The 18262-nt window shown below is 44.6% G+C and overlaps 1 protein-coding gene across 2 annotated transcripts in view; it reads left to right on the forward strand.

The window, feature by feature from the left end:
* Positions 1-7171: 7171 nt before the first annotated feature.
* MFSD1 (major facilitator superfamily domain containing 1) overlaps positions 7172-18262 on the forward strand; it is a 30339-nt gene continuing 19248 nt past the window's right edge. The window contains exons 1-8 of one of the 2 annotated variants that reach the window (XM_006276857.4): positions 7172-7331; positions 9072-9124; positions 13037-13149; positions 13691-13733; positions 14974-15041; positions 15479-15587; positions 16262-16364; positions 17031-17129. In XM_006276857.4, coding sequence (XP_006276919.3) covers positions 7175-7331; positions 9072-9124; positions 13037-13149; positions 13691-13733; positions 14974-15041; positions 15479-15587; positions 16262-16364; positions 17031-17129 — 745 coding nt within the window. In that variant the 5' untranslated portion in view covers positions 7172-7174. The remainder of the gene's footprint in view (positions 7332-9071; positions 9125-13036; positions 13150-13690; positions 13734-14973; positions 15042-15478; positions 15588-16261; positions 16365-17030; positions 17130-18262) is intronic. The other variant, XM_014602872.3, reaches the window with a different exon arrangement.

The following is an 18262-nucleotide window of genomic DNA, read 5'->3' on the forward strand; positions in this document are numbered from 1 at the left end:
TTCAAGAAGCTCATCATGGTAGTACAAAAGATGTCAAGCCAGGGCTTGTCAGACAGTTTGGTGGCCCTCCATCAGTGATGACATACAGAACTGGGTGACTAGTTGTAAGGTTTGTGCTCAACACAAACCAGTCTTACAACTTAATTATCCACAGCAGATGCTGAGAGCCAATGTACTAACCCAGAAGGGTTCTGTTTGCTTTGTTGTTATCGACTACTACTCCTGTTTCTTGGAGATGGCAAAATTACAGAATACTACAACAGAGAGCTATAATGGTGCTGAAGAATATATAGGTGTGCCAGGCCATGCCTTCAGCTTTAGGAACAGATAATGGCTCACAATTTTCTGGAGCTGTGTTTAATCAGTTTGGATGCCAGTATGACTTTCAGCATATCACCAACAGTCCACATTTCTCACATAATAATGGGGAAGCAGAACATGCAGTGCAGACTGAAAAATTTGCTTCAGAAAAAACAAGATCTCTCTATAAGGCTCTCCTGATACATGGTTCAACACCATTAGAGCATGGATGGCATCCTGCTGAGTTGCTAATGAGGTGCTGACTCCTTACAACTCTGCCAACTGTGATAGATGACTTGGTTCCAAAACTTGTCGATGCACAGGAATTTTGTGGGAAAAATAAACTGATAAAGGACTATCAGAGATGGAACTGTAAAATCAGGCCTCAGGAAATGTACCTGCTCTTTCCTCACAGCGGGAAGTTTGGATTCCAGATGCAGGAGTACAAGACACTCTCCATGCTAGGGCAGATACTCCTTGTTCATATTGGGTGTAGATACCTAGAAGTCTTCTCTGTAGGAATTGAGAGCATCTCAGTTGTATTCCACCTGTTTTCTACACTAGGTCAGGACATGCATCAGTGCCACCAGGTAGACTAGAATGTGAATACATCTGCTTTAAATGAAAAAGCTTATTGATACTTCTGTTCTGATTACCCTCTGTTTGTAGGGAAGTGAGTGGTAAAGACTCACAAGCAAGTGATGTGCTTGTAACTTCTCTTTTCAAGATGATTTTGCAGTTCTTTGGAAATCTTCAAATTTCTTCTGAGAGGGGGATGTGGTAGTAAGAGTCCTGAGGTCTGACATGATAACATCAATAGGAAGTTGATAGACATATTTGTATGTGTGTGTTGTTGTAATAAAGCCCTTTGGAGAGCAAGAAGTCTCCCTGCCTTTTCCAGAGCTATGAGATAGCATAGCTGTGTGGTCCTTGGCAGGACAGGGTTGGAGTGATTCAGTCAGGACACAGCTTCAGGGCAGGGAAGTCAGACAGGTGGTAGGTGGAGGTCCATGGCAGGATGAGGGAGCAGGGCTGGCTGGGGTAAGGCTGGAGAGTTGACTGGAGGGGGCAGCACAATACAGAGTGTGGCCAGGGGTATTAGGGTGTAGGGGTGAGGAGGGGACTCCTAGGGTGGGAGCAGCACCGTGTAAGGCCATTGCTGCAGTCAATATATATATATTACTGACAACCTGAAAACTTTTGCTGACAACCAAACTTTTTATCCATGGTTGGTGTTGAACCCCTAAATTTGAACACGGTCCTTGTTACTGTTGTCCAGGGGCTGACAAAAGGGTTACATTCACATTATGTTAAACATATGTCAGTAAAAATGTTTGGGTATTAATAAAAAGCTTGCAGATTATAATTTTAAAGAATTCTTGGGCTGGCCACCCTCCTATTGAATTCTTGGGCTAGCCTTCTTACTGGCCACTTGCTTGTGGGTAAAGAAACATTACATTTCTCACATATTCAGCAAATGCTGATGCCTGATGCCTGGTAGCCTGCTGATGCCTGATGCCTGGTAGCTTCCCACGTGCCACTATCTCTGCTGCCTTTGAGCCTTTATTATTTTGCTCACTTTAAATAAATAATAGTGTATGTGCATTGACTAATTGCTTGTATAGCATTTAGGGCCAAATTCTGATATTTAGGAATAAACTGAATATCAAGATGGGGAAATCACAAATATCTTCAATGAAATCCATGGAATTATGTGAGTATGGAAATGAAGTATACAAAAGAAGTAAGCCCTCAGCCGTCAGATTTTTATGAAGTTAAGGAATACTGTATTGGCTTTATGATGGTTGTTGTCCATTATTTGTATCTTTTATACATGTCTTCAAGCACATTAAGTAATAGATAAAACAGGGAGTTTCAGAAAGGTTTTTGCCTGTTTGCTGAGGGGTTTTTTTTAATGGACTTTACTGTACCCTTAATTGTCTCCTCAATTTTGGAATTATTCCTGGGCTAAGCTTCAGTAGTTCAAGAAGGAATCCATAGATCAGTTCATGATGCATCAAAGCAGAATGAATGAAAAACCCTCAGTTTGATCTCCCAATAGCAGAAGTATAATGAAGCAAATGTGGGGCCTGCTCTTTATCTCTAAAAGCTGATTCCCAATGGAAGGTCTGATTTTAAGCTTTCTTGAACCACAGCAGTGGTTCTCAGCTGTGGTGCTGTGAGACTCCCTCAGGGATATGAAATGCAGATGCAACCATCACAACTGGGAAGTAAAACTGCCTTTTACATGCACCTTCCTCCTGCTTTAGGGTTTTCTGATCAGCCTAAAGCAGCCAGGAGAGCTGGCTCATGCAGCAGCCCTTCCCAGAATGACCTTGCACAGCACTTCCTGGAAACAGGGGAGCCTGGGTTAGGGGGAGCTGACCCATGCACCTCTGTTTCTTGGAGAAATGCTAGGGGAACGAGCCTGGGAAGAGCTACAGCCCAAACCAGCTCTCCTGCCTGCTTTAGGCTGATCAGAGAACCCTAATGCAGGAGGAACATGCATGTGCGACAGCTCTGTGCACAGGGCAGTTTCACCTGTCAGCACAACCCCATTGAGGAGCACTGAGGTGAGCTGAGCACAACAGTGGTTCTCACAGGGATGTCACCACCTTCAAAAAGGTTGTGGAGGGGTGTCCTGATTCTGAAAAGGTTGAGAACCACTGCTCTACTGTTAAAAAAAAAAATGTAATAATTTATTTTGGGCTCTTTACCTTCTTTACATACGTATCCTTATGCAATCCTAGAGTGACATCATCTGGTAAAATAATGTAAGTGTCAGCAGGTCCCACGAAGACTCAAATGAAGGTGCAGATTGTGCATGTGTTGGGTTCTCTGATGAGGTATTTTTTTAAAGTACATTCTTGCCAGCTGCCAGTATTCTCTCCAAAATGGTATTATTATTGCCTGTTTTCTTTTACTCTTTGAGTTTAACTTAATAAAAAGCATAACAGCTGTGTGTCCTGTTCATATCTTTGGAGGAAATGTTTCCAGGCAGTGGTGATGTATAGGGGTGCACAGGGGTGTACATGCACCCCCTGAGAGCACTGGTACACTCCCTGACAGGCTGTGCTCTCCGATTAGGTGATGGACTGTTGGGGGGGGGGCGCAGGCGGGAGCGCTGGTGCCCCACTTGTGAGCGCTGGCCAGGGAGTGGGAGCACAGGATGAGGCGCTGTGGCCACTTCTGGGAGCGCTGCAGCTGATTCCCAGTGGGCACGATCAGCTGTGGGTGAACCCCACCCCAGTCACTGATTGGTTGCTGGGGGGGGGGGCACATGTCCCCCCCCCCCAAGGTGGCACCAGTCGCCCATGTTTCCAGGCGAAGGCAAAGCAAGGACTGTCAGTGTAGCAGGTTCATTACAGGACATTCAGTAATTTGAACATATAATTGTCACAACCCAAAGTTGTGATTTTTTGTTTATGTGTGCGCTTCGGCACCGCTAAATTATTTCCCGCCAATTTGTCGCTTTCTTTGCATGGTAGAGTTCTCTGCTGCTAGAGAGAGCTCTGGTGCAACGGGGGATTTCCCGCCAAATTGTAGCTTCTTTGCAGTGTGCATCTCCTTCTTGCACCGTAGTGATACACATTGTAAAGAAGTTCCCGCCATTTGTATTGGGATTCACGCCACGTTATTGGCCCAATCCTAATATAGGCACACGTGGCGGCTAGCGATTGGCTTGCTAGCCGTACATAAGCCTTGGGTAGCTTCCGCCCAAGCCGGAGGAGGGAGGACGAGAGAGATTCCGTGTGAAGATCTCCAAGCGCTGCGGACCCTCGCGGACCCGGCGTGCCTCCCCTAAGCAGGCAATAGAGGCTTAATAACCGAACCCACGGAGCTTTAACTACTCCGGAGGAAAGAATGAACCGCATCTCTAGCCTCTTCCCGTCGCCGAGCACAATCCTAGACGTATCCCTTTCCTGTAACTTCGGACTCCGTGGAGCCTAGCAAACTCTGTGGGAGCAATCGATTTGTCAGAGTCCTCCAACGAGGGTTCAAGCGGGAGCTGTGCCTGGAAACCTGTCCAGCCTACACCGATACCATCTTTGGGTGTAAGTAAACAATCTTTTCAATCAATCATTACGCCTCCGTAACTAATTCTACCTTGCATGCGCTAAACTGCCCCGCGGTTCTCTTCCACCCCGCGTGCCCGGGCTGCTGGCCACAGCCCGCGTGCACCGAAGACGGGTCCGGTTCGACCCCGGTTCGCCCCCGGCTAGCCCATGGCGGCCAGAATGGGATCGGAATCACCGCCGCCCATGGCAACGAGGGCGGGATCGGGGCCCGGCCTGCACAATAATAAACATAATTATGATCTCTACAGGGAAATGTAAAGCAAAAGCTCAAATAATTCAGTGTTCATGCATCTGGGCTTAAGAAAGCTAAGGGTGTTGGTATACAAGGTCTGTTCAAAAAGTATCGAGACTGAAGGTATATTTGTAGTATAAAGTATTGGGTTGGGGGTATGACTTTGCTGAACATGTCTTGGCATGATGAGACTCCTCTGGACAGGTTTGCAGCATATGGTGTTTCCCCAGTTTTCTGTGGCCACCAGTTGAAGTAAGATCGTTTGTGTCTCACATCCCGTTTTGTTATGTCAGTGTCCAGAACAACGTGTGCGCATTAAATTTTGCATGAAAATCAGGAAAACAGCAAGTGAAACATTTGAACAAAACCTGCCCCCACATCTCCACCACCTCCACTATTACTACACCCCACAACAGAGCCATCAGCATCCCAGGATCTTACAGCTGCACCTCCAGGAATGTAGTATACCTCATCCAATGCACCAAATGCCCTGATGGAAGATATGTAGGAGAGACCAGACAACAACTGCGCACCAGAATGAACGCACACTGGAAATCCATCAAAGACAGAAAGACCCAATTACCGGTGGGGGCACATTTCTCACAGGAGGGCCACTCTCTCTCCAATCTCTCAGTCCTGATCCTCAAGGGAAATTTACACAACACATCCCAGAGACGAGCCTATGAGGTCCATTTCATCAACCTGCTGGATACTAGAGATCAGGGACTAAACACAGACATTGGATTTTTGATACTTTACAATCTGTCTGGCAACTGACTCCCCAGCCCAGCCCAGCCCAGCCCAGCCCCTGGCTTGTTTACTTTTCATTCCATCCAGGAAGAGCATGCAGCAACTGCTGCAGCGTCCTTAGCCTGACGAAGGGTTTTTGAACCCGAAAGCTTGCTTAATAACTATTCTCCAACCATTTGGGTTGGTCTAATAAAAGATATCAAATTCACCCAAGGAACCTTGTCTGCCTTAAAATAGCATTGGGTCATTACACTATGAGCTGTGCAAGAATTTTTGAATGGTATCGTTGGTTTAAAGAAGGACGACCATCAGTCGAAAGTGATGAGCGTTCCAGACACCCTTCAATGATGAAAATGTGGCAGCGGTTTGCAGTTTGGTTTGAAATGATAGGCGACTGACTGCCCGAAAGATAGCAGAAGTTGGAATTTCTGTTGGTTCATGTCATTCGATTCTAACAGGCGATTTGGGAATGAAATGACCAGAAAAACAACCAGAAAAGTGGGTGTCCGACTCTTGGATGCTTCACCATGACAACGTGCCTGCCCACTCAGCACAGCTTGTGAAGCAACTTTTAGCCAAATTTTAGCCAAACACCGTATCACACAAGTGCCGTAGCCTCCTGATATGGCCACACGCGACTTTTTTTCTCTTTCCTCAACTTAAGAAAACCTTGAAAAGAAGAAGATTTTGTGATGTGGAAACCATAAAACAAAATGCAACTGGGCAGCTTTTAGCGATTCCACAAATTGCTTATCAGGTGTTTCCAGCAATGGCAGAAACGTTGAGAGAAGTGCACGGCTGCAGGAGCATACTTCGAAGGAGATTAAGCCAAAACCCTTGTAAATAAAATATTTTGTTTCTTACAGCATCAGTCTCGATACTTTTTGAACAGCCCTCGTGTGTGAGGCCAGATCTTCTCTTCATAGGTGCATAAAACTGCCCTATTAACGTATGGTCAGGACTGCTAACCAGTAACCTAACTCAATAAGCTTAACAGGTGGCGATGTCTAATGTTTCCACTTTTGTTTTTTTAATTAAGGAAACAACTAAAGGAATATTTTACCTTAAGCTTGAAATGCCCCCAGCCGGTTGCTCTGGGCTGTACTTCGGTGCCGGGGATTCGGCATGTTACAGCTCAGCCATTCAGGAACTAATGTTTACTCGGTGGGGTGACGTGTCACTGGTGCTCGTCTCAAACCCTCCATGTCAGAGGAGCTCAGCTCCCCCCTTCCTTTTTTCTACAAGTTTCTAGCCGCCGTGGCTGACAATGCAAGTCAGAAACAGGGAGCCTGAAAGGCGAAGGGACCGCAAAGCCAATTGAACCAAGCCCAAATCACTGTGTTTCAAAATCTGCTCATTTTTAAGCCTGTGACCTGGACGTCTCCAGTGTGAGGTGGGAGTGCGGGGTGAGGAGCAATGCCCCGGGCCGACAGTCCCTGCCCTCCCCGCGGCCAGCTCTGCTGCAGGCGGCGCTGCACGTGGGGAGCAGCTGCCCCGCACTCTGCTGAGGCGGCTGTCGCGCGGGGCCGGGCACGGCGAGGGCTGAGGCCCCCCCCGCCCGCCGGCCGGCCACTCCACGCGCGAAGCCGGCGCAGCGCAGCCCCGCGGGGAAGAGCTGGGCCCGCCCTCGCGGAGTGCCTAGGGCGCGTTGCCATGGTCACCGGGCAACGCCAGGGCCTGGGCCGCGGTGCATGGTGGGTAAGACCGGCCCTCCTCACGTGACCATTTGAGGCGGAGTCACGTGACTGGCCGTCACGTGGCCGCGTCCGCCTCAGCTGCTGGGCCGGGGGCGGCCGCCTGGGCCGGGGCCGCCATGGGGGAGTCGGGCGGGGAGGAGGAGCGGGCGCTGCTGGACGGCGACTCGGCGGGCGGGGGCAGCCCCGCGGGCCGGGCCCTGCCGGCGCTATGCGACCCCCGGCGGCTGGCGCACCGCCTCCTGGTGCTGGCCCTCATGTGCTTCCTGGGTTTCGGTGAGTGCCTTTTACATTGCTGAGGGAGCGGTTCGTAAAGGTGCGCATCTCCCCTGCCGCTTTTCGAGGCCGAGCTGCTTCCCGTAGCCGCACAGTCAGGGCCTTTCCCGGCCGCATTGCTGCGGGCATCTCTAGGGAGAGGGTGAAGGTGGAGCTGGCGGAGGGCCGGGGACTGCAGTCTTGTTTCCCTTCTTTCCGTTGAAGTGCCCTGACGTTGTCAACACGGAGACTCACTTCCTGGTCGGTGCTGAAATGCGGTTATTGGTACAGCTCAGGCTGGCTTCACTTGTCCTGTGCTCGTGCAGCGCTGCAGCGTTTGGGCTGTTAACGCAGCACAAGGACGCTTAGATCCAAAAACATCCTTGAGGCTCTCACCCCCCCCCAAGAAAATGGCCTTTTTTAGCCTTTCTTTTCACTTAAAATAAAACCGGTCAGCAATACATCTTGGGACAATACATTGCTTATTAAATCAGGACTTGTGGTAGAGGTGATACCTTTTGTTAAACCAACTAGATTTTTGCAAAATAATGTTATTTAATTTAAAAAGAAAATTCTTTAACTTTTTTTTATCTTTGCAAAAAAATAAAAAAAAACTTTTTTTTTTTTTAACAAAAAATCTAGTTGGTCTGGTAAAAGATATCACCTTTACCACAAGTCCTGATTTCTTTTGCCTCTAGACCAATATGGCTACAACCTGGATACCCAGCTTATTAAACAAACTTTAATTTAATGGGTAGACAGCTGATGGGTAAGTTGTTTTATTAGGCAGAAGTTCCTCATAAAAAGAAAAATAGCTTCCCTTTTGAGCATTAGGCATCTCTTGTAATAATGATTTTTGGGTGCAGTCAGCACAAAGCGACAGCAGCAGAAGTTCTACAGAAGCAATCTTGATTTAAGAGAAGTGTTTCCTTGTAGAACACCCTACGCTCTGTATCTTGCTGCTTTCATGGTGTTAAACTATTTTTTTTCTTTTAACTTTTAGAGAGCTGTGTCGTGCATTAACGTGAATGGGAACTTGTCTCTACTGATATGATTTGTTAATATTAAACTTTGCAAATGCTTTACATATCAGTGGAACTTAGTGACTAAGATACTTTTAGATACAAATAAAGATAACTGTTTGCTTGGAATTGTATCTGAAATCTGGTAGGAAATTTACCAGGAAGACTAATACTTTACAGTTAGAAGGAAAAAAAGTTAAAACTATCCACTTAAACGATAAGTTTAATTTTTTTTTAGTTTTATTTTGGGGTTTTTTGGTCAGGTCCTCTATCTCAAGCCTGTCCTATGCTCTCCATAAAGTTCAAAGAGATGCATTCAGTAGACAGTTGTGGAAGCAAATAAGCTTTCGTTTTCCTTAGTCTGCTGGTAGAATGTTATCCAGGGATGTCAGAATGTATGTCCTGCAGGGTAGATCCAGCCTACAGAAGCCCCATAATGCAGCCTCTCTTGCTATGCCAGACCATCTCTGTGTGCAGTGCCTGGGACATCTGTTGCCATCCCAGACCAGCTTAGGCAGATGTTTCCTGTGCTGGATCAGGCATGCGGTTGAGGTTAGAGGAGGGGAAGGGCTTGGTCTGTGGGCTTAATATGGCCTGTGGGCTGGCTCCATGCCACTTATCTGGCCAGTGGGGCCAAATCATCTTGATACCCCTATTCTGAGATGGGTAAAATACCATTTTGCTTTGATATTTCTAGGTAGTTTTAGCTTATTTTGTTTCTATTTGTTCCCTTTTATAGGCAGCTATTTTTGCTATGACAATCCAGCAGCTCTCCAGACTCAAGTTCAAGGGGTAAGTGATTGTTTTTTTGGGGGAAGAGAGAGCATTATTTCCAATAATATGCTGTTTTATCTGCATCGAGAGAAATGAGAACTTTAACCAGATGTTTTGAATGGTTCTGGTTTATAAAAACTAATACCATGAACTGTAATTTAGGTTCCAACTTGTAATTTTTTGTTTTCTAATTGAAATGTGGCCCTTGCCTGCTGTCTTTTTGAAAGCCATTCAGCATAAAATTGGACTTCAGTTTGAAAATCACGTGCTTAATAAAGTATCAATATTACTACAACTATGGCCTTCATTCTACAAAATCTATTATGTGTGATCTCATTCCATTTCTGTATAAATGCTCTAAGACCAACCCCAATTCAAACATTTGGTAGAACTTTGTATACAGTCTGTTTTTTCTAGCTTAAGGGGTGGGCAAAATGGTGGCAGCCAGGCTCCAGTTCCCAGCAGCCTCTGCCCACATGGCTGGGGCCGATCTCCATGGATACCCCAGCTGCTGTGAAAGCTTAAGGCTGGGGTTGACATGGAGACCGGCCTCAGCTGTGCTGGCATGTTTGCACAGCAGAGCAGGGCAGGAGGCTGCTCCAGAGCCTCTGGGATCTTGCAATGGGGGGAAGCTTACTTTGGAGCCACAGCAGAGCTGTAATCTGTAGGCTGCATGCTTCAGGCAGGGGCACGCGGGCAGGGGATCATAGCTCTGCTGCTGCTCCAGACTAGTCTTTTACCGTTGCAAGGAGTCAGGGCAGAGGTGAGATTTCCTGCCTGCTCGCCCCTTCCTAGGCTCTGGAGTAAGCTTCCCCCATCTCAAGATACCAGTGGCTCCGGAGCAGCTCCCTATTGTGTCCTGCTGGTGCAGCTGATAATGGTCTCCATGGCAACACCAGCCTTGAGCTTTCACAGTGCCATGGAGACCACCCCCAGCCATGCTCAGGGGCAGCTGGGAAATGGAGTCCGCTGCCAACTGGATCTGGCCTGTAGGTCAGACTTTGCCCATCCCTGTTTTATACTGTCTGTTTGCATGTAAGTACTGGTGAGAGGTATCATTAACAACACAGGGGTAGGTGGGTGGTGTTGGGGAGAGGAAGGAGATCTGTGTTTAAATAGGGAATACTTTTATTTTAGCTGTAAGTTGGGGAAAGACTTGGCAAAAAGTGTAGTACTTCTGCATTAAACTAGACTCCAAGTTGATGTGTTCTTTTTAAATATTAGTGGCTTGAACTATTAATAAGGATTAGGAGTGCACCAGTAAAGATTTTCTTGGCCAATACTGATAGTCAATTATTAACCAGCCATATTGGCTGTTACCCATCTGACAGCTGATTTACAGGAACACAGTTGGTCAGTGTGGAGAGCAACAACCTGCAGGTTATTCTTTGGAGGGGGAGGGAAGGGCCATGGGGGCAGCAGATTGAGGTCACATGGTGAGGGAGGGAGTGGGGCAGAGGCTGGAGCTGTGGGTGCAGGCCAGCCAGAGCAGTGAATGGGACCCGGGGTGGGGAGTGGGACAGAGCTGGGGGCGGCTCGTCCCGAGGATCAGCATCTCGGCGCTTAAAAAAAGTGGCGGGGGCATTTGAACTAAAGTTTGTCAAATGAGCAATTCAAGCACTGTTGCCACCATTTTTAAGCATGGGGATGCTTTTAACTAGAGCTGAGCAGGATGAGGGTGGATGCAGGCTGCTTGTTGCAGGCTTGGGGCTCTCTGCTGCGCTGCCTTTTCCCCAGGAGCCCTGCACTGGTCACGTGCCCCCTGTCTGCCCTGCAACTGGAGGCACAACTTGCTGCCCCCACTGCTGCTGGGCAGGTAGCAGGTGCATGACCGGTGTGGGGCTCCAGGAGCAGAGGTAGCAGAGCAGAGATTCCCAAGCCCACAGTGGGCAGCCTGCATTCTGCTCCATACACAAATCTGGGGGGCACGTGCACCCCCATTCCTCCCCTGAGGGGTGCGTACAGTGGCAGGAGCCTCCCCCCGGACAAACCGCTTGTGGCTCCATCCTGCTCCCGCCCCAGGTGTCCCATTCACTGTCCTGGCTGGGCAGCACCCCCAGCCCTTGCCTTACTCCCTTTTGCCATGGGAGCCTTGATCTATGCCCCTTCCCCTCCACAGCATTACCTGCAGGGTGCTGCCCGGCTGCCTTCCTGGCCGCGTGCATGTGTTCGGCTGTGCACATGCACGCGGCGTCTGAGGTCCCCAGCCAGAAGGCATATTATATTTATCAGTGGACATTATCCGCTACACCGGTCAAAAAAAGCTGATACCCGATAATGTTAATTTTCCTTTTATGGGTGCTGATCCAATATGCAACCAATTATATCCGTGCACTTCTAATAAGGAGGAAGGTATTCATAGCATATATGTGTATAATATTTTGAACATTGAGAGTTTGCTTTTTGGAAGTATATTAGCCTTAGGCTGTGATAGTAACACCAAAATATTCTGTTCAACATGGCAGAAATATAGTTATTCTGTGGAATAATATATTTTCAACTTTTGTTGTTTGTTAATTTAAAAAAAACCTAAATTAGGGGATCACTGTGATCATAGATAGTTCTTGCAGACTGTTATGCCACCAGCTACTCCCTGTTAGCAGTGAAAAACCATCAGATTGATCACAATGAAAAAACCCACTATTTCAGCTACCTCTAGATTCAAACACAAACCCGAAAATTGTGCTAAAATCATTATTCACTTATTGGCTCTCCAGGTAGTTTGCAAACTTTAGAGAAATGGGAGTAACCTGAAAATGCAATTCTCCTGCAGCAAGGAAGAGTTTGTGTGTAATGCAAAAAATAAAACCCTTTTTAAGTAAATAAAGATAAGCCTTACTTTGACTAAGCAAGACTTGAACACAAGTGGGCCCATTCACCTGGGCAGAAATGTTCTTTGTATAAACGCTATTCATTAGAGTTAGAGCTCTCTGAAAACTAGAAGCTAGAGCAATTATTTATGTTTGAGCAGCTTTCTCAGAAATCAGTTTGCATGTAAAATCTTTTGAGTTTTTCATGTTGAAGCCTTCCTATTTTAGACTGTTTCTTTATCTGCCATAATTTTGTTTAAGAAAACTGAGGGATTAACACTTTAACAATGTTGTTTTTCCAAAGAGGTGTAGAAAGTAGTTTAGAGTTTAGTTGGATTTTAGCCTTCTGTGAGATCACAACCAGCACCCCACTCTCTGGGTTGCTTTTTTGCTTTCATGAGAAAATCTAGTGCTGTAGGAGATGATACAGAAGATTGGCAACTGTCCCCCTCTAATGGAATAAACTTTGCAACAGTTCTGGAGTGCTGCTCATCAGAAATATGTAGAAATGCTTGGGCATCTTATAATGAGTAGCAGTTGTAATGCAGCCTTTGTCTTAATGAGAGAGTGGACCCCTTTCAGGACTGCACTTGGAGACAAAAAAAGAGGATGTATTTGTGGCCACAAAAACTAGCTCTCTGGGTCACAAATGGAATTTGAATCTGATGGGTTTCAAGATTTTTATTTAACTCTCTCTGATTACCTTTGGGTTGCCTTTAAATTTTGTTTAGTTTTTTTCAAATACAGACAAGAGTTAAAAAGTTGGGAGTGACACTTTTTCAAAAGTACAAGGGGCACTGAACTGTCCAGTTCCCAGTGGAAGTAAAAAGCAGCTGAAGGCCTCTCAGTTTTTTTGTTTGTTTTTTTTTTAAAAAGATTCTCTTAACTCTGCGCGTGTTTTGGTAGCAATGTTCGTCATCTGCGGGTGGAAAAAATGAACCTTTACAGATGACTTCTATCAAATCTTGCCCTTGGTATCCCAAACGTCTGATGAATTGTTTATGAATGTATGCTCCCTTAAAGGAAGATTTTATTTCTATATCTTTATGATAATTGACACTTGTCTCTATAACTGCAGTGCTAAATAATTTTTCTTTCAAACTTTTTTTTCCCTACGTAGGATATGAAGGTGAACACAGCTCAGTTCATGTCGTTATATGCTTGGTATTCCTGGCCCAATGTTGTTCTCTGTTTCTTTGGAGGCTTTCTGATAGATAGAGTATTTGGAATACGGTAAGCATAACCACAGTACCTTTTTACATTTGGAAAGGATAGCAGGGGATTTGCATCTGCCATGTAACAGTAAGTGGTTATTACCATCCAAAAGTTCGATGCGTATTCTTCCAAGATGTGAGGCCACTCTGCTGAAATCATAAACTTGCAAAAGTGTGATAGCTTATTAGCTGTCACTTTTGCGTATGCAGACAATTTTGAACTTAGCAAGAGGGAGCCTTTGCATGGCGTCAGGCTAATATGTAGCTCTCTAGTAGTTTCTCTTAAACAGAGCTGGAAGCCTACACTTACGTTGGCCTTGGGGATCAGGGTGCTCCTGTTCTTCTAAAGAATCTCTGCTTGTCATGGGCAGTGTAAGCCTGCCATGAATAGGTAGAAAAGTTGTTTTAGTAATCTGATTTACAACACCAGGCCTTCAGTATCTCTTGTTTTTTTTTTTTAATTGTGCAGTAATGTTTAACATAAGTAAAATATTTTAAATATTGTATAGTACATGTGGCTTTAAAGGTTTTAAGTGGGTCAAACTGTTTTTGTTTAACAGGTTGGGCACCATTATATTTGGCACCTTTGTTTGTGTTGGACAGGTAAGTACAAACAAGAGGACATAAAAAGGCAGTGTTGTTTGGAGTGCCTGAACAAAAATATATTAAGATGCACTGCGTGTTGGGAGTGGGAGGGGAAGGGGAAAGGGTATAGAGAAACCTAGCAAAAATCCAATGTAGGGATGAATGGTGAAGTTGTTTTATGAAGCCCACGGGTACTTTCTCAGGCATATTTACCTATATCATTCACATTTCATTATTTCAGAAATTGGCTACATAGTTTGTGCTGCCCCTTACATTAGGTCTGGAGTTATGGGCCTTCTTGCCATCCTGTATCTCCTGTATAAGGGAGATATTGTTGATATTGGTATTTGCTTGTATGTAAATACTTTTTTTGAGGAGATTCCTATTCCAGACATAAGTTGTCCTGATTCTTAGCTTTCTATTTGAAGGCTATATATAGTCTATATCCGAGACATTCAGTTATACCACAGTATATGTGCCTCGGTATAATTCCCATATCAGTATCAGCGTGGCTTTGATGTACTTTGTCAGTCACCTTATTACAAAGAGAGTGAGTGGTGGCGGTAATAATAATAATATAAACAACGGTAGATCTGTGTGCATGTAGTCAAGTTTTAGAAAGACTTCATGAGGGTTTTGTAGTGGTTTCAGAGCTTATTGATATCTTTCTTTTCAATGACACAGCTATAATTAGATCAAGGTGGGCAGTTATTTGTTCTGAAGGACCACTGAAGTTTTGGTGAGCTATTGAGGGCTGTATGCAGGTGGCTCTCAACAGATGAGGGGGTGTGCAGCCCTTAACAGCTCATCAGAACTTGTTAAGTGGCTCTCAAGGCCAAATAATTGCCCACGCCTATACTAGATAATATTATCAATGTCCTGTATATGCAACACGTTTTTGAGGGGCTGATTATAATTATAATGGCCCATTCTGTGTGTTGTAGAATTCATTCAATTTTGAGATGGTTTCAACATGAAGCGTGAATAACTTCTTGTAAGAAGTCTTTATGGGCACTTGTTTGTTGTGCATTTCTGTATTTAATGGAACCAGTATTGGTTAATAATGGAAGGTACTGACCAACAAGCACCTGTGTGTATTCTGAATGCCATTGCCCACAAATATGTAGTGCTAATGGGCATGAAAATATTGCAGAATTCCACATGCTGTTTTTTGCTGGTTCTGTTAGGAGGAAAATGGTGTAAAATATTGCTTGTTAGTGCTTTTATTATGTGACGTTGTTACTTTTTTATTTCACAGGTGATTTTTGCCTTGGGAGCTCTATTTAATGCTTTTTGGCTAATGGATGCTGGCAGATTTGTATTTGGGTAAGTCTTAATGAAGATCAGTGCTGAATATGTACCCTGTGATATGGACCATCTTTCTGGGTGTCTTGAACAGTACCTAGTGCTTTCCCAAAATAGAGATCTTTGAGAGAAAAAAGCACATAAAGATAAGTCCTGTAAAGGGTTGCAGTTGCCTTCCTGTATTTAAGAATTACAAAATTGGACTAAATTTCCAATGTTTGTGTATTGCATTAGTAATATCTTTACTGAATTCAAACAATAAGGAACCATACCTAACAATATCAACAAGTACTGCTTAAGGTTGGTCTATTAAAGTGCTTGCTTCTAACACTGCTGGTACTCATCTTCTGGAGCCAGTTCTGTGCTGTCTCATTTAGATCAGAGTGGGCGTTCAGATTTTTTTTTCTTGAGTTTGCTTAAAAAATTGTGGCTAACTGGTTTCTCTTCTGCATCTTTAGAATTGGTGGAGAGTCCTTAGCAGTGGCACAAAACACCTATGCTGTCAGTTGGTTTAAAGGCAAGGAATTAAATCTTGTCTTTGGATTGCAACTTAGCATGGCCAGAATTGTAAGTGTTTTTTAAGAGAGACTCTTCATGTGTAAAATCTGTCTTTGCAATTTCTTCAGACTCTGTAATAAGGCCACAGTATGCAAGTGGAAAGTAGCCAAAACGCCATTCAAGATAGCATTACAACCCCCAAAATTGATGGTGGGGGTTGCCATAGTTTGCATTATGCACTCGCTATACATTGTGGGAAATCTGTTGACAGTGTAGTTCTTTGTGGTGACTTATTCTAAATTTTTGTAGAGACCTTGGTGTAAACTAATTTTATATCTGAAGATGAGTCAATTCAATGCTCTTCCTGTCCCAAGAGTGACTTTTTTTACGCAACAGATTTTCACTGTTGGTTATGCCTTGGGGTAGCTTCGCCAGATCAGGCTTACTTTATGGTAACTGTGTAAATCGGATTGAGAAACGTTTAACAACTGTTCCGGGTGGCAGTGCTGTGATATATTTACATAAAATCTATGAAACGCTACCTAGCATAGCTGTCACTGAATGGCATGTCCTATATACATTCAGCTTACTTGGGTGGGAAAATCAGTTGTGCTTTTTCTATTCCATCCTTCTAAACTTTCATTTTACATTGATGTTTTTTGTGCTATTGGTAAACTTTAAAACTTTTTTTTTTCCCCCAACTGATCCTTATTACAGTCTTCATTCCAATATCTTCTTTCCAGGGAAGCACAGTAAATATGAATATCATGGGATGGGTATACTCCAGAGTTCAAGATCTGCTGGGCTCTACAGGTCACACTACACTTGGATTAACACTTATGATAGGTTAGTAAATAAATAAGTTAATAAATTGACTTTGTGTATAACATTTTAGACATTCACAATGTGAAATAAACCACACCCACATGAAAAATGTAAGTGGTTGTCATTTGAAAACTTAAATTGCAGATTTGTTTGAGAAGAACATTCATAATTTAGAAAATAAGTTGCTGCAGCTATATATTCTGTTCAAACCTAAATCAGTGTGTCCATAGCTACATTTTCAGCTGTTAATAGAGTGACTGTCTTTTGCTGGACTATTTATTTGATTTGTATGGCTGGCAACCAAAGGTCTTTTTGCGCATGTATAGTTGGACATTGGGATGGGGAGGTTTTATAGTGAAAGGCAGCAGGTAGAGGTGTGTGCATGTGCATTTTGTATATCAAGGATTTTTTTTTTTTCTTTCTGTAAATTAAGTAAAGCTGGGGAAGGGGGGAAGCCCTTACTTCCCCACCTTGCAAGCTTTAGGCACTGCTAATTGCAGTGCAGTTTTCACCTACACCTGATTTTCTAAATGACAGCTACTTTATTCTTTTAAGTAAATTGAACTCATGTCAATATGTTCAGACTATTGGACTTGTGAGATTTGGTTAGAAATGAAGGGATGGCTGTATTTTTAACAGGGAAGACAATCTGATATTGCTGTACAGTGAACTTCTGTCTTTTTGTAGGTGGTGTAACTTGTATCTTTTCACTGATTTGTGCACTAATTCTTGCTTACCTGGACAAGAGAGCAGAAAAGCTCCTTTGCAAGAAGCAAGGAAAAACTGGTGAGTGATAGTTAAGACAGAAGGTATGACTAGTACCCAGACTTGGGTCTGGTTACTGGGACTTCACTGTACAACAAACAAACTCATCTGGTATGCTTACATTCTAGTTCTCTCATCGGTCTTTTACCAAGGCTCTGGGTCATTCTTGATTTCCCAATCTTTCTTACTATCTCCTTGGTGAGGAATCGTAGACTTAATTTTAAGAACAGAACTCTCCAGCCTTCCTGATTTTAACACGGTGTGAATTGATGTAATGTTTCCTATCAGCAGGACCATCCCTGGCGGGGGGTGAATTGGGGCAACCGACCTGGGCCTCGTGCTCTTGGGGGGGCCCGCAGAACCAGGTGGAAAGGCCACGGCTGCAGAGCCCGCCTGGCAGGTTGGATGGTTCTTTGCCTGTTCCGGCTGCCACCCGTCCTGCTGCATCCAGTGTGCCAGGGCGTTCACTCCCTAGCATGAGTGTACCATGGGATGGCGAGGGGGGGGCCTGGGCAGGCTGCTTTGCCCTGGGCCTCGCACCCTGCTGGGATCATCTCTGCCTATCGGAGTTTGCAGGAATACCGAATGCAGCCTCATTCTTTGCAGGTCACCACTAAAACTTCGAAGTAATAAGTCTTTTAACTGGTGCCAGTTACAGAAACATCCCATTAATTTGCTTCCTCTATATTACCATATTTCATTATTCTGCAGATACAGATATCCCCTGTTTTTCTTCTGCGAAGGTGCTAAAATATAGAGGCTGCCATATCTGTCAGTCTGTAGTTTTGGGGTTCCCCCACACAATTTTAAGGCATATATAGATCAGCCTTGTAATTCAGGGCTTCAGACAAATCTCGCTGAGTGATTGGAAACCTCTAGTTAAAAGAAATTGCCGCTATTAGTTCATTGTGCTGCACCAGACTACCAGAGATTCCAAGGGATGTGCTTTAGAATTTAAGTTCAACTTGCCATGAAATGCATTAGACTGCCTTTCACTTCTGAAAGGTGTCTAGGCTTAAGGGAAGTTCAATCGAAAAAATTATGTTTTAGTTTTATGGTTTCACAGATGTTAGGGTTGGAAGGGACCTATTAGATCATTGAGTCTGACTCCCTGCCCTGGGCAGGAATGAGTGCTGGGGTCAGGTGACCCCAGC

This window comes from Alligator mississippiensis, chromosome 7, assembly GCF_030867095.1.
Source record: "Alligator mississippiensis isolate rAllMis1 chromosome 7, rAllMis1, whole genome shotgun sequence".
Lineage (NCBI taxonomy): Eukaryota > Metazoa > Chordata > Crocodylia > Alligatoridae > Alligator > Alligator mississippiensis.